The 15,496-nt window shown below is 40.1% G+C and overlaps 1 protein-coding gene across 2 annotated transcripts in view; it reads right to left on the bottom strand.

Annotated features, from left to right (window-relative positions):
* Positions 1-15,496, bottom strand: part of MAP3K1 (mitogen-activated protein kinase kinase kinase 1) — a 97,114-nt gene that overhangs the window by 8,673 nt on the left and 72,945 nt on the right. For both annotated transcript variants that reach the window (XM_038402825.2, XM_038402823.2), the window contains exons 10-16: positions 14,343-14,633; positions 13,733-13,854; positions 11,156-11,247; positions 10,666-10,855; positions 8,999-10,274; positions 7,236-7,388; positions 1,594-1,756 (exon numbers count right to left, since the gene is read on the bottom strand). In XM_038402825.2, coding sequence (XP_038258753.1) covers positions 1,594-1,756; positions 7,236-7,388; positions 8,999-10,274; positions 10,666-10,855; positions 11,156-11,247; positions 13,733-13,854; positions 14,343-14,633 — 2,287 coding nt within the window. The remainder of the gene's footprint in view (positions 1-1,593; positions 1,757-7,235; positions 7,389-8,998; positions 10,275-10,665; positions 10,856-11,155; positions 11,248-13,732; positions 13,855-14,342; positions 14,634-15,496) is intronic.

Below are 15,496 nucleotides of genomic sequence, written 5' to 3'. Positions count from 1 at the left end.
ATACCCACTTGAGGTTTGCATGTTAGATGGCTGATAATACTGGGTAGTCTACCAGGATACATAATTGTTGAAGAAGATACAATGCTCTCTTTCATGGTCTCCTTACTTGTCATTCAGATACCACTCCTTAAGTGTTTGGATTTTGAATAACTACAAGACACATTTCTACTGAACTATACTGGTAAACCCCTATTTTAGAAAACTCACTTTAATCTAAACTGTCTTTGAGGACTTCTCCAGCCTGGTAGTGCGTTACTGTATTTTTCCTGATGGAAACATAGTTTTATAAAAATGTTGAGCATCTTAAGTAGCTCTAGTAAAGATTTTTTTTTTAAATAAGTCTCACTGAATTTGATACTACACAGCTGAGAATAAAATATCTTAAAACTGCATCAACTGAGGTCTGCATTCCTGCATCACAGAACTTCTCCCCAGTTTGAGCAGCTGAATAACGGATCTTTTCTTGATAAAGCCATCTCATGATTTTTTGAGATGTGATGTGCAGTGTTTAAATGATTAATACAACTTTTTTTGCATGCAATTTCCCAGTCTAATTTTTTTGGGGGGGAGGGGAGAGGGAGGAGAGTACATGGAGATTAAAAAAAGAAAATCTGAAACTATTCAGCCCACAGAACTTATAAATCTCTTGAACTAACAACTGTGCTCTTAAACTGCGCACATGTGCTTGGCACACGTGTTGAAATGCTTACCTGTGAGCATCAAGACATTTTCTATTGCACATTCTTACTATGGAATTTTCAAATGTATACTTGTTAAATCAGCAGTTCTCAAACTGTGCGTTGGGACCCCAAAGCGGGTCACGATCCCCTTTTAATGGGGTTGCCAGGGCTGGCGTTAGATTGCTGGGGCACAGGGCTGAAGCCAAAGCACAAGGGTTTCACTTGTGGCCCCCCTACCCAGGGCAGTGGGGCTCAGGCTCCTCCGGCCCCTGGGCAGTAGGGCTCAGGTGAGCTCAGGCTTCGGTCCCCTCTCTTGGGGTTGTGTTGTAACTTTTGTTGTCAGAAGGGGGTTGCAGTGCAATGAAGTTTGAGAACCGCTGTGTTAAAATCAAACCCACTCTTTCCCCTAATAGTTGTCCCTCAATAAGGGCTATGTCACTACTAACTTACAAACTTCATCTGCTTTAGCCCCATTCATAAAGTGTGGATAGAATTTTTTCACAAGAAATCCCTCCCCACTACACATGCACTCTTGTAATTCAGGAACAGGTGAAAGGATTTTTGCTTGAATTTCCCAAATAAAATTCACCTTAAGGATGGAAAACTTCAGGTTAAAAAAAAAAAGTGAGTATTTTGGAAAGATACCAGTACGATCGTTTGAAGACATAAGAGTTATACTATTTTGCAGCCTAAAATACTGCTGGCTACTGGTGCTTACAAGTATACTAATAAATGTGCAAAGTGCAGTCATTCATTAAAATATATTAGTGTGGAAAGTCACAAATCATAAAGCTCATGTAACACAGTGAAAACCCTGGAAAATTACTTTCTTCCTATAAGAGGAACAGATGTGCATTTGCTTTTTATTCCAGCAGTTTGGTTACCCCTATTCTATGTACAGAATGCTGTTTACCTGCCATCCATTCTATAAAGAGATTATAGTTGCTCTTCTCACATGTAGCACCCAACATTCTAATGATATTAGGATGGTTCAGATGACTCATCATCCTTATCTCTTCTCTCAGTGCTTCGACTACCTCTTCCTGCTCAGATGATGTGTTCCTGACATATGTCACCTATTTAACAAAAAAATTTAAATTTTACCTTAGATAATAGTTTTGAATTTAATGTCATACTTTCATAGAATCAAAGAAGATTAGGGTTGGAAGAGACCTCAGGAGGTCATCTATAGTCCAATCCCCTGCTCAAAGCAGGACCCAACCCCCAACAAAATCATCTCAGCCAGGTTTTGTCAAGCCAGGCCACCACCTCCCTAGGTAACCCATTCCAGTGCTTCACCATCCTCCTAGCGAAATAGTTTTTTCTAATATCCAACTTAGACCTCCCCAACAGCAACTTGAGACCATTGCTCCTTATTCTGTTGTCTGCCACCACTGAGAACAGCCGAGCTCCATCCTCTTTGGAACCTCCCTTCAGGTAGTTGAAGGCTGCTATCAAATCCCCCCTCACTCTTCTCTTCTGTAGACTAAATAAGCCCAGTTCCCTCAGCCTCTCCTCGTAGTCATGTGCCCCAGCCCCCTAATAATTTCCGTTGCCCTCCCGCTGGACTCTCTCCAATCTGTCCACATCTTTTCTGTAGTGGGGGGCGGGGGGAAAACTGGACGCAATACTCCAGATGTGGCCTCACCAGTGCTCAATAGAGGGGAATAATCACTTCCCTTGATCTGCTGGCATTGCTCCTACTAATGCAGCCCAATATGCCGTTAGCCTTCTTGGCAACAAGGGCACACTGTTGATTCATATCCAGCTTCTTGCCCGCTGTAATCCCCAAACTCTTTTCTGCAGAACTGCCGCTTAGCCAGTCTGACCCGAGCCTGTAGCAGTGCTAAGGATTCTTATGTCCTAAGTGCAGGACTCTGTATTTGTCCTTGTTGAACCTCAGATTTCTTTTGTCCCAATCCTCCAATTTATGTAGGTCACTCTGGACACTACCTCTCCCCCCAGCTTAGGGTCATCTGTGAACTTGCTGAGGGTGCAATCCGTCCCATCATCCAGATCATTAATGAAGATGTTGAACAAAACCAGCCCCAGGACTGACCCCGGGGGCACTCCACTTGATTCCGTTTGCATTTCCTTAACCATTAATTTGGTTTTGGCATCTTAAGAGTCACCAGATTAATGGGACTGCATGCCTCATTGTTTGGAGCCTCAAACATTGATGTCTTTCTGCTTCTACTCATTGTCCAGAACTCTACAAGTGTCTTAAATCTTGAGAGTCCCTTTTGCTGGCAAGATCTATAGGGATGTAACTCCCAAGGCTGCTTCTAGCAATCGTTCTCCTGGTATCTTTGCACATTAAACTCGTTTAAACTATTCTGACTATAAATATAAGCCCAGACCATTCCAAATTCTTGGGAATATCAAAGCAACACTACAGACCTTTACCTCACTCTGCGTGGACAGAAAAAATGCTGCTATAGTAAAAAGAAAATAAAAATAGACTGCTCAAAAGTCTTCTCTTTTTCTTTCTATATTAACATGGAGAAAATTGAAAAAACAGGGTTGGTGAGGGCCTGAGTCTACTTTTAGTGTGAAGATTCCTTTCAAAACAGATAAAATTAGGGTGTCATTAATGGGTAGCACTTCCCTCTCCAGCCAAATTCAGGTGGGAAAATGCCAGTAATAGGAGTTCTCCAAAAGCAGAACCCTTGTGATGCAGTAGTCAGAACCCTTGTGATGGAGTAGTCATGCAGCATGCCTTATGAATTCTCACCAATGTGGAGCAGTAAATAATAGTTGGGGCCACATAATCTCCCTGACAACATATACTATTCTATTCAAGGTTCTATTCTATTCAAGGGTATCAAGAAAGGAACCTTCTGATCTCTTTCACCGAATTCTCTCTATAGAGTCCCACGATAAGGGATTCACCAACAGCAATAATTCAAACTAGAGGACTGCTCTTCAGTACCAAGAGACTAGCACAGTGCAAGAGTGTGAACTGAATACCATACTACAGCTTTATGCTTCTCCAATATAGATAAATTAGAGGTGGTTGCCATAAAGGTAGCCACCATTCTAGGAGGATGAGCCCAAGTCCTTCTTGCTCTAGAAATCTTGCTTGTCCATAGCAGGTTTGAATACCGTAACAAATTCATTTAGACAATGTCTTATAATTTTCGTCTATTAATTACTACTTTGGTTTCCCCTCACATCTTTTGCATACTGTGTCAGTTTCATGTCCTCATTGTCAAGGCTTTACAAAACTCCTCTCCTAAAAAGTCTTTGTTCTACATAAGCAGTAGCAAATAGCATTTTTGGCATTCAGTTATGTCGCATATGCCTCATGAGGCCAACCTATTATGAGACTTCAGGAAGAAGACCACAAGGATGACAGACAGATTTCTAACTCCACCAGTGTTCATTTTATTTTTTATTCCCCCCACACTTTTCCAAAGAAAGTCAAATGACATCAAGAATAATCAAGAAAGGAACAAGTCATAAGAACATAGGACTGCGAGCGACCTCCTGGAACACTGAGTCCAGGCAATCCCATCATATAATTCGTTTTTAATCTTGCCGAGCTCTATTTTAAAACCAGTTATACTTCCAGAACCTCAGTCCCTGATGGTTAGAACCCTTCTATACATTTCTAGCCTAAATTTACTCATGGCTAGTTTATACCCATTCATTTATGTGCCAACATTGTCCTTTCGCCTTTCCCTCCTTTATATTTATCCCCAGAGCTATCTATACAGAGCAATCATATCCCCACACAGCCTTTGCTTTGCTGGTTAAACAAGCTCTCACAAGATAGGCCTTCCATTCTCCTGATCATCCTAGTAGTCATTGTCCGCACCTGTTCCACTATGAATTCATCTTTCTTGAACATGGCTGGCCAGAATTGTGTATTGTATTCCACATGAGGTCTTACCAGTGCCTTGTACTGGACATTGGTATTAACACTTCCCTATCTCTACTAGAAACACCTCCCCAATGAATCGTAGGATTGCATCTGCCATGGTGACTCAGTCATCCTGAGATTCATTAATATAACCAGGTCTTTTTCCTCTCGTTTCCAACCGATGAGACCCCATCTTACAGCAGAGATTCCTGTTCATTAGTCCTGAAGGATCACATTTTCAAAGGCACCTAAAGATGCTGATAGGTGCTTTTGAAAATCCCAATGGTTGTCAGTCATTGATTTCAATGGGAGTTAGGCACCTAACCTACTTAGGCACTTTCAAAAATCTCATTAGGTGCCTATCTGCAGTTCTAGGTGCCTAAATACCTTTCAAAATTTGGTCCTAAGTGCATGACCTTGCACTTTGGACTATATTTCATCCCATTTCTATTACTCCAGTGCTCAAGGTCACCCAAGTCTTCCTGTATCATATTCTGCTCATCCTCTGGGTTGATGCTTTCTAACTTTATGAGCCAATGCTGAGGCACAAAGAGGGGAATCTATAAGCATTTGGGAACATGAACCATAATTTCAAGTACAAAGCTTGGAACTCTGGTTGCTGGACATACAACAATTGTCTCAACAATTAACATCTTTAAAGTGCTTACAGGACTTAGGAGTCTCAGAATGTAAATGCTACAAAGTGAACAACTGCAGAGACCACAGCGAATTAAGTACCTTTATAAAACAGGCATTGTAGTCTATTTGGTTGACCACTGGACTAGGATACTGGGAGAGATGGGTTTTAACCTTGTCTCTGTCACTAACTGTGTGACCTTGTGCACGTCGCTTGTGACATGGGATTCAGAAGTGCTGAGCATTTCAGCTCCAATTGAAGTAATCTCTGCAGATTAGCCCTTAAACTCTATTAGTCTCTCCTCCTCTGTGAAATGGTACACTTAGCTACCATCTTTCCACATCAGTCTATCGTACGGATTAATTAATGTTTGCAACGTGCCTTACAGGAGACTATTCAAATTTTCAGTATTAGTACTATTGACTATAGAAAAGGGCAAGAGTCAGAGGGAATCATTTGGTTTTGATAGAATCTGGAAGTGGTCTGGATTTAGAAAGCGGGTTCTTTAAAGATATAAATCAAGAGAAACACCTACATAAACCTGAGTTGGGGGAGAAGGGAAACAGAGGACTTCCTGAATGGATTCTGAGTAATGAAAGGTTACTTACCAGTAATTGTTTAAATATATTGTGTCTGCAGATCCACAATACAGGAGTCTTAAAACCCTTTCAAAGAAGTGGACATATGTGAATGCTTGAGGACATATGTGAATGCTCCTTGAATCCTCAGCTCTGGAAGGTAGGGTAAGAAAGCCCCCATCTCCTCATCCTCCTCTATTTTCTCCAATTCCAGAAACATCTTTTTAATCTCTGAAGAAGTAGGAGGAGGGAGGGCTTAAGGCTTTGAAGACTATGCTCGTATTTAATTCCTGACTGCTGCAGTAAAAGTAACCTGCTGTTTCAGATCCATGGAGAAGCCCTATTGCCCTAGTACACTCTGGAATCAGAGTAGGCCACATGTGCTGGGACATGACTGAAACTGATCCTCAGTTCTCAATCCTTACTAGATTTGAAAGGACAGTATCTTGCAAGGAAGTCTCCCTATGACTTCGCTTCCTCTTTGTTCTCTAAGAGGAGTTGCACTTAGAGCTCTTCACAGACCTGACATCCACTCAGAAGAGAGAGATCTGAGGACATTGGATCTGAACACTTGAAAGTCCTTGAACCTGTATGTCTTATATTATTCTCTGACTGATCTCAGAACTTAAGAGTCAGAGTTTATGGCCAACGGGATGACCAGATCATCAGACCACTAAACACCACCTAGCCACTTTCATATCAAGCTCGACACCCAGACTTTGAAGTCTCGCAGACCTGAAACACCTTAAGCAGAAGATCTCTGCTGAGGTCAAGCAGATCCTAAATCCTTCTCTATAATGGAGCTCTTGCATTTGTGGCTCCTCTCTCATGCAGACTGTCATCCAAGCATTTTCCATATTGAGGATGCTGGTCCAACCCAGATAACTCTGTGGTGTACAAGAATCACCTCTTAAGCAACATCGTCTTCTCCATAGCATACGAGTCCTTTATGGGCAAAATCCTAACTGCTAGCGAAAGAATAGTTCAACAATTATACTAACAACTATCCAGTGAATACGGCCTGGATGGGGAGTCAAGATCTGGGTTCCACTCTCAATTCTGTCACTGACTTGCTGAATGAACTAGGTCGAGGCACAAAAGCATTTAAAGATCTACAGAAGAAAAGAGCTATATAAATTCAAACTATTAATTTTTCTTTTAAGAGTGGAAGAACCCATCTAAAGGTAACACTCACACCATACAGAGAAAGGGGTGGGTTCTGTGACCACACCCGAAGAGAGGGAGGATTTGGAGATGTGGGCAACTTTTAATTTTCAGGATTCTAGAACAAAGCATCAGAAGTGCAAGCAATGGCTCACAATGCAGGGCATTGTGGATCTGCAGAGAATGTCAAAGGGCAAACATTATTACAAATAAATACATCTCCAAGTAAATACATCTTTATTCAATTTCTTTCCTTCTGTTTATTCAGTCATTAAACTTCTAGAAAATACTCACTGAAGTAGAGCATATACCTGTTTCACCGCCATTAATGTCCCAGTTCCTACATCTTGAGCTTGATAACAGGATGAAAATGCTCCAAGGCCTATTTGCTGTCCTTTGAGCCATTCCGCATCTTCTCTATAATGGTGTTTTGCTTTGGTATGTCCAGGCAGTGTTTCTGGTGTCTGCAAATTGAATTAAGATTAACTAGCTAAAAACTTCAAGTGCCTATATGAAAACTACGACTTTTAAAGTTAATTAGGGACAACAGTCTGATCCTCTGTCAGTCAAAGCACTTTCCTAAAATCAGCCTTAAGCTTGAGATCACTAAACCATGGTATTACTAATGCTAATCATGGGAATGGCCCTTGTTTAGGAATAGAATCTCTCAACAACAAATAGAAAACACATTAAGTATTCAGAAAACTAGTTAGCTTATACAAAGACGGTAGCTGACTATAACACTACAAACTGCAAGAACCAATTCCAGTATATTGCAGTAAGAGTCTTTTTTGAAAAGCAACTTAATTTTTAAATGTTAATTTGTTCTCAAACCAATTCGGTGTTTAATAAAATGCATCTTAAATTTAGACACAAGCTCAGAGAAAGGGCCTGAAATGCTCAAATTCATATACTACTCTTCTCTCATTATTATTACATAGCATTTAGAAGCATCATTTGAGATTGGATGCCATTATGCTAGGTTCCATACCAACAGAGAGTAAGAGTTCCTGCCCCAAAGACTTTACAATCTAAATATATAAGACAGAGTAGGAGGGAAAACGGGGCACAGAAAGTGTAAGTGATCTTTCCCTCTGTATTTTATCTCTATCTGACCTTACCTGCTCTCAAAGTTTCAATTAAGTTGAGGAGACCTAAATCTACCTCTCTACCCTAACCTCTGCTCATTTTGTATTTCTGACATCTTATACTGACATATGCCATCTTATACTGGATTTCTGGCATACATAGATTTCTGACATCTTATACTGGATGTGTCACCAATTCCCATTCAACCCCCCACCCCTTTGTCACCAACAATTGTCACCAACAATTCTATTATCCCTGCCGCTAAGGCTTCAGAACTGTGTTAAACTCCTCTTTTCCTTTCCATATATAGGCTCTCATCAAATCATGTCAGCTCTTCCTCTAAAATATCTATTAAAATATGCTTTTCCCCTCCATTCCTATTTCTAAAGCTCTTATCTACTGCTTGAGTAATGAATGTATTCTTCTCTACTCTGCCCTCCGTACATCTCACCTAGCTCCTCTCCCCACATATACTGCTGTTAAAATTCTTTTTCACTCCTGCTACCTGCTTGTGTTACTGAGTTCCCCCCTCAACTTCTGCATGAAGTTCAACCTCATTGTCAAAATACCTGGCACAACTCTGTTCCTCCTTAAATCTCGGTTCTCACTTCTACTTACTCTACCTTTCTTTCCCTTTGTTCTCCTCTAATTGCTTTGTACCCTTTTCTCACTCTTGTCTTCAAACTTTCTTCTGTCACCTTATGCCTGGAAATCTCCTTGGCGCAGCAGATTATGTCTTTCCTCCAAAAAACCTTATTAAAGCATTTGAACAACGACCTCCACAAGATTCTATCAGTACTTCAAACTCACACTGGCAGCTGCTTGTCTGTATCTGTATTTGATTTGAATTCCTAGGAACTGTGTCCTCCTTATGTCTGTGCACTGTTGAGAACACACTAGATGTTCATTAAATAATGGCAGTGAACTGAAACAAGGCCTTATTACAGAACTAACCCCTCCCCCCACCCTACCGCAGTATACTCACATCCTGCTGAATAATTATTATATCTTCCCCATTTTCAACCTGTAGTTGGGGAACTATTGGTAGGGCATCTTGAGATGCTGACATTGCCATGGCAATAGCTAAAGCCTCCTCTTCTTCGGCTTCCATCTTTTCCTTGCATTTTTGATTATGATTTACATCATCTTTGTAAGTGTCATCGTTTTCCACCCGTTCAGGAGAAATTACTGCAACTTCTGACTTGAATGTAACCGTGCCATCGCTTGTAGGCATAGAGGCCTCAAGTAAGTCCTCAATACTGGAATTGAGCTCTGCATTGACATCCAGTTGATTAGTCTTCTCCTCTACTGGTGTGAACATGGTCTCTTCACTTGGTATAACTGCATTACAACTGCTTCTGCTGTCACACTGTAAAATACCATTCAGATCAAGTGTCATATTGGTTTTTGAGGCTTCTCCTTGCCTGCTCACATCACCTGGAGTAGGTCGAGATGGCTTTGGCCTGTGTATCTGACTGGATGGCATAGCCCTGGCCTGGGTAAAAACTGGGGAAAGTTTCTCCGGTTCTCTATTTTCAGAACAGTTTCTTTCAATGTGTAGAGAAAGTTTCCGTTGTGTTTGAGGAGAAGCTGAGAGTATTTTGCAGGGAATGAATCCCTGAGGTCTGACTTTAGACATATCTATTACAGGGCCAACTGGTACAGATGGGGTTGAGGGAGAGGGCAGTGTTGGGAATAATGACTGGGAATGACTGGATGAGGGAGAAAAGTTCAAACACTGACTATGGGGTCTGCCTTTTGTTTGAATGGCTGGCTTTGGTTGCTCAGTGGTTACTAATGAAACAGGAAGTCCTAAAGAAACGCCAGCCAGTGTCTCAGAAATGTCCTCTGGACCGGCACTCAATTTTTTATCACCCAATCCTCTTCCATTTTTCCCTGATAACTGGACAGTATTGTTAGGAGTATTATTTTGTGTTGTTTCTGGAGAGTTATCTGGGGCAGATAGCTGCATAAAGTCATCACATCTGCATTCCACAGAATGCACCCCTTCCATGCCTAGCTGGATGGCTTCTGCAATCTCCATTTCATCTGCTATTGCCAACAATCGTCGACGCATCCTTGTGTAATGAGTTGAGCTGGTCACACTCAACATTTCTAATAGTTTTAGGAACACATGGGGTACTCTTGCAACCATTCTTGCAGCACTCAAAAATACCCTCCGGGACAATTTACCCACCATTGAGTGGGAATTATCAATTGACTGCAAGGCAAAATTCAAGAGGGACAGCAGCTTCTTATACCTAAAAATAAATACATAAATTATATTATATATGTGTGTGGTATTTTTATATATATTATAAAATATAAATAATACTGTTAAAGCTCATATGTACTAATTACTATTATAGAAGCAATCTACACAATACATATCAACAATAGATCAGTACATTGCAATACATAGATCAGCTAAAATATTAATTACCTATGAGTGTTTCAGTATATCTTTTTAGTAGGAAAGGCAAATTTTCAAAGCTGGCTATTAGCTGTCTAAATTGTACATGCAGAACTTCTGCAGTCATTTGTGTATGCAAAAAGTCAACCCTTTGCCTTGGATAACTTAGGCAACCATTTTTGAAGACCTGGCCAACAATTCAGTTACAGAGAAGAAGAAATGAAATAATTAAGAAATACCTGTCTACTACAGTGTCGGCCTGTAAAACCTCCCCACTGACAATGTGAGGATAAAATTCATCAGGGAATTCCAATAAAAGTCTGTCTATAAGACAAAAACGTCCAAGTAGGGCTTGCCAGTTGTTCGATTCAGTCTGGGTTCCAAGAATACAATTTAAGATGTAATCAACACCACCAATACCAATGGACCCTATGAAAAAATAGTTTATAAGATCCGAGTTAAACCTATGCCCAACCGAGATTCTATGAAATTCTGGCAGATGAAAACCTAGTTTATTAAAAGGTAAAGACAGCATGGTTATAACGTACATAGAAACAGAACCAATTTGTCAGAAAATTGAATAAAAAGTAGAAAGTTCTCAAAGCAACACAGTTCCCTTTACAATATTGGTTTTTGATATGTTCTTCAATATAGTTAAAATGATTCATGATGTTTGCTTACAGACAAAACATGACAATAATTGCTTACGTATAATAAAGCTGTTATTACCAGATTTAAGTATTTCTCTACCAACTGCCAGCTCTCCTGCTTGGCCTTTGCACATCTCCAACAGCGTTGAAACTGAAAGTTGACTTGTGCGGCTATGGGAAATGAAAACCAAAAGTAAATCCCACATCTCATATTTTTAATGAACAACATTTTCATCATTAACATTTCTGGAACCGATATATCAATAGACTGGAGATTATTTGATATTCTTCATTAATGAGTTATGATACATTCAAATTATTCTGACTGATTTCACATAATTTTCTTCCTCTATATCTTAAAAATGTTTTTGCATTGTTCACCTAGAATCATGCGCTGCCTAAAAAAATCTACCGTAAAATCTAATACCAGCCATTCTCTTGCCTTCATCATTAAAATCTAACAGTTTCTGAACTTATGTCTTCTTGAGAGAATCCTTTTAGTGTAGAAAAAACAATCTGATGATACAACCTCACCCACCTACATGAGTGGCCAAATCTAGGAAGTGTACAGTGCTCACTTTATATTATTTCTGATCATTTTTACAGTGCAAATATTTGTAATCAAAACAGTATTTTTCAATTCACCTCATAAAACTATTGTAGTGCAATCTCTATCGTGAAAGCGTAACTTACAAATGTAGATTTTTTTTTGTTACATAATTGCACTAAAAAATAAAACACAGTAAAACTTTAGAGCCTACACGTCCACTCAGTCCTACTTCTTATTCAGCCAATTGCTAAGACTAACAAGTTTGTTACATTTACGGGAGATACTGCTGCCTGCTTCTTATTTACAATATCACCTGAAAGTGAGAACAGGTGTTCGCATGGCACTGTTGTAGCCGGCATTGCAAGATATTTACGTGCCAGATATGCTAAACATTCGTATGCCCCTTCATGCTTCAACCACCATTCTGGAGGACATGCTTCCATGTTGACGATGTTCATTAAAAAAAAACAGTGCGTTCATTAAATTTGTGACTGAACTCCTTGTGGGAGAATTGTATGTCCCCTGCTCTGTTTCACCCACATTCTGCCATATATTTCATGTTACAGCGGTCCCGGATGATGACCCAGCACATGTTGTTTGATTTACGAACACTGTCACTGCAGATTTGACAAAATGCAAAGAAGGTACCAGTGTGAGATTTCTAACAATAGCTACAGCAATCGACCCAAGATTTAAGAATCTAAAGTGCCGTCCAAAATCTGAGAGGGACTAGGTGTGGAGCATGCGTTCAGAAATCTTAAAAGATCAACACTCAGCTGCAGAAACTACAGAATCCGAACCACCAAAAAAGAAAATCAACCTTCTGTTGGTGGCATCTGACTCAGATGATGAAAATGAACATGCATTGGTCCGCTCTGCTTTGGATCGTTATCGAGCAGAATCCATTATCAGCATGGATGCATATCCTCTGGAATGGTGGTTGAAGCATGAAGGGACATGTGAATATTTAGCGCATCTGGCACGTAAATATCTTGTGTCGCCAGTTACAACCATGCAAACACCTGTTCTCACTTTCCGGGGACATTGTAAACAAGAAGTGGGCAGCATTATCTCCTGCAAATGTAACCAAACTTGTTTATCTGAGCGATTGGCTGAAGTAGGACTGAGTCGACTTGTAGGCTCTAAAGTTTTACATTGTTTTATTTTTGAATGCAATTATTTTTTCGTACATAATTTGACATTTGTAAGTTCAACTTTCAGGATAAAGAGATTGCATTACAGTACTTATATTAGGTGAACTGAAAATACTATTTTTTTGTTTTTTACAGTGCAAATATTTGTAATTAAAAATAAATATAAAGTGAGCACTGTACACTTTTGTATTCTATGTTGTAACTGAAATCCATATATTTGAAAATGTAGAAAATATCCAAAAATAAATGGTAATCTATTATTGTTTAACAGTGTGATTAATGGCACAATTAATTTTTTTAATCGCTTGACAGCCCTAGTTATTTTGTATTACAGCAATGCCTGGAGGTTCCAATCAAGAACCAGTTCCCAACTTTACTATACACTGTACAGACAGATAAAACAGTCCATGCTCCTGAGGCCAAAATCTAGAATTATTACAATACTGAGTCCTGAAAGAATGGTGCATAATACTACAGAGGAGTAAATAGAGAGGAATAATACTGGAAGAATATTAAGAACCAGACTGATAAAAGAGACTCAATGGGAATCCCAAGCACTAGGTCAGGACAATACAAGATAACCAAAAGGATAAAGAAGGATGGTGATAACATACATAGCATTTCAAGTCAACATTTGTTGAGAAAGAAAAGATAGGCCCCATAAAGTCAATAAAAAAAGAATGCTGCATTAGTTAACTATTGCACATACTGAAAAAATATTATGAGGTGCCTCCAAAACACACCTAGGGTTCTGTCAAGGTAATTTGGTTACTACAAAATAATCTCTCCAAAGACTTCCATGACGTATAACATATTTATAGCCTTACTTGTGATCCACACATCTTAATCTATAGCCACCAAGAGTCTGCATACTCTCTACATTCAGAACTTCCATTTCATGTAGAAGCAGTTTTAAAAGATTATTGAAAACCTCTTGAATCGACCACCATACCTGTTGGCATCTGCACATTTAACTAATATAGTCTCTACAACTGGCTTGAGAAGTCGCTGTAGTTTTGTCCTTTCTGCCAAACTATGACAAGGAGTATAAACCAACATGGCTCTTAATGTTTTCTAAGAAAGGGAAAAAAAGAAATATGATGTCAGGTCAACTACACTTCAGCTCATTATAAAAATGTTTATAATTTAAATAGGTTTATATAATGCCCAAGAAACAGAGTGCTTATCAGTGTGACGAAGGGTTAATACCTTACTATCGTATATACTTAGTGTTAGAATTACTCAATCTGAAATCTGTTTGCATGAACATTGTAAGCACGATCAATACCCTAACTCACTGTACCAGGCATCTGAAAATATTTGGCCAGATCCTCAGCTGGTGAAGTCAGTGAAGCCATGCCAATTTACGTCTGCTAAAGATCTCATCTATTCCCTTCTCAGACAATGCTTAAGAGCTAAATAGGGTCTGACTTTCAGCTGTGATAAGCTCCCACAATTCCCACTGATTTTTCTGGGAGTTGAGTGCGCCTAGTCGTTCTAAAAATCAGTCTCCAAGCTACTTCACAAAAATGTCAAAATATGGTAAATAAACAACTACTTACTAAAGCAGCAACATATACTTTGTAGACAGGGTCAGCACAGACCATGGACAGCACACTGCAGCAGGATTCCACTACAACATCTCCTGAGATACCGGTCTGAGATGATCCACTAGCTGCTCCCAGAGCTCCAGCACTTGTGTTGTTTCCACTGCTGCTTCCAGAATTTCCAGTGCTTTCACCATTAGCCAGTAATAGAGCACCACTAACATCATGGGAAAGACGTCTAAGTGCCATCTCCCGTATATTCCAGTTTCGAGAAAACAAGCAGCCAACTAATTCCATTCCAAATACCTAATAAAAGTGAACATATTCCATTTGACTTGGTTGCAAAACACAACATTTCAAGCTTAAGTATTTAAGTACTGTATTTCAGGAAACGTCAAAAAAGATTTAAAGGAAAAAAATCTTGTCTTAATTTTTGTGACAGAAAATATACCAGCAGCATCAGTTTTAAATATGCAGCCTGTCTTATAAAATGAAATACTATGAATGGTAATGCATAGATCCTTCAAAGACTTAGATATATTTTTGAAAATAATTATCTTCCCCATAACAAAATGGGGAAATTCATTTCATTTTTTTAAAAATTCATTACAATTCTGAAGCCAATTACAAACTGCTAGTGAGCTTTACAGGGAGTAGTTCCCTTTGCTTTCTTCCTGTATTCAGTAGGAAAATCCTTTTGGCATGAAAAGTCAGACTGGTAGCTCTGATGACAAAGACCATCTGTCCACAGAATAGGTACAGACGGGCACTGGAACACAGACGCCGACTCCGTGGATGCTCCAGGGCTGGAGCACCCATGGGGAAAAATTGGTGGGTGCTTTGCACTCACTGGCAGCTCCCCGCCCCGCCCTCCCAGGTCACCTCTGCTCTGCCTCCTCCCCGAGCATGCTGCTGTGTCCTGCTTCTCCCCCATCCCTCACAGCGCTTGCAACACGAAACAGCTCTTTCGCACGGTAAGTGCTTGGGGGAGGGGGGGAAGAATGCGGCACACTTGGGGAAGAGGCAGGGCTGGGATTTGGGAAGGGGTCCAATGGGGCAGGGAGGGGGCAGAGTTGGGGCAGGGCCGGGGGGCCCAAGCACCCACCAGTGCCAAGAAAAGTTGGTGCCTGTGCACTGGAAGTTCCCACACACAGCCTTCCTAAAGTGCC

The sequence above is a fragment of the Dermochelys coriacea genome, chromosome 5 (assembly GCF_009764565.3).
Source record: "Dermochelys coriacea isolate rDerCor1 chromosome 5, rDerCor1.pri.v4, whole genome shotgun sequence".
Lineage (NCBI taxonomy): Eukaryota > Metazoa > Chordata > Testudines > Dermochelyidae > Dermochelys > Dermochelys coriacea.
This window is presented reverse-complemented; position numbering and strand designations above follow the sequence as displayed.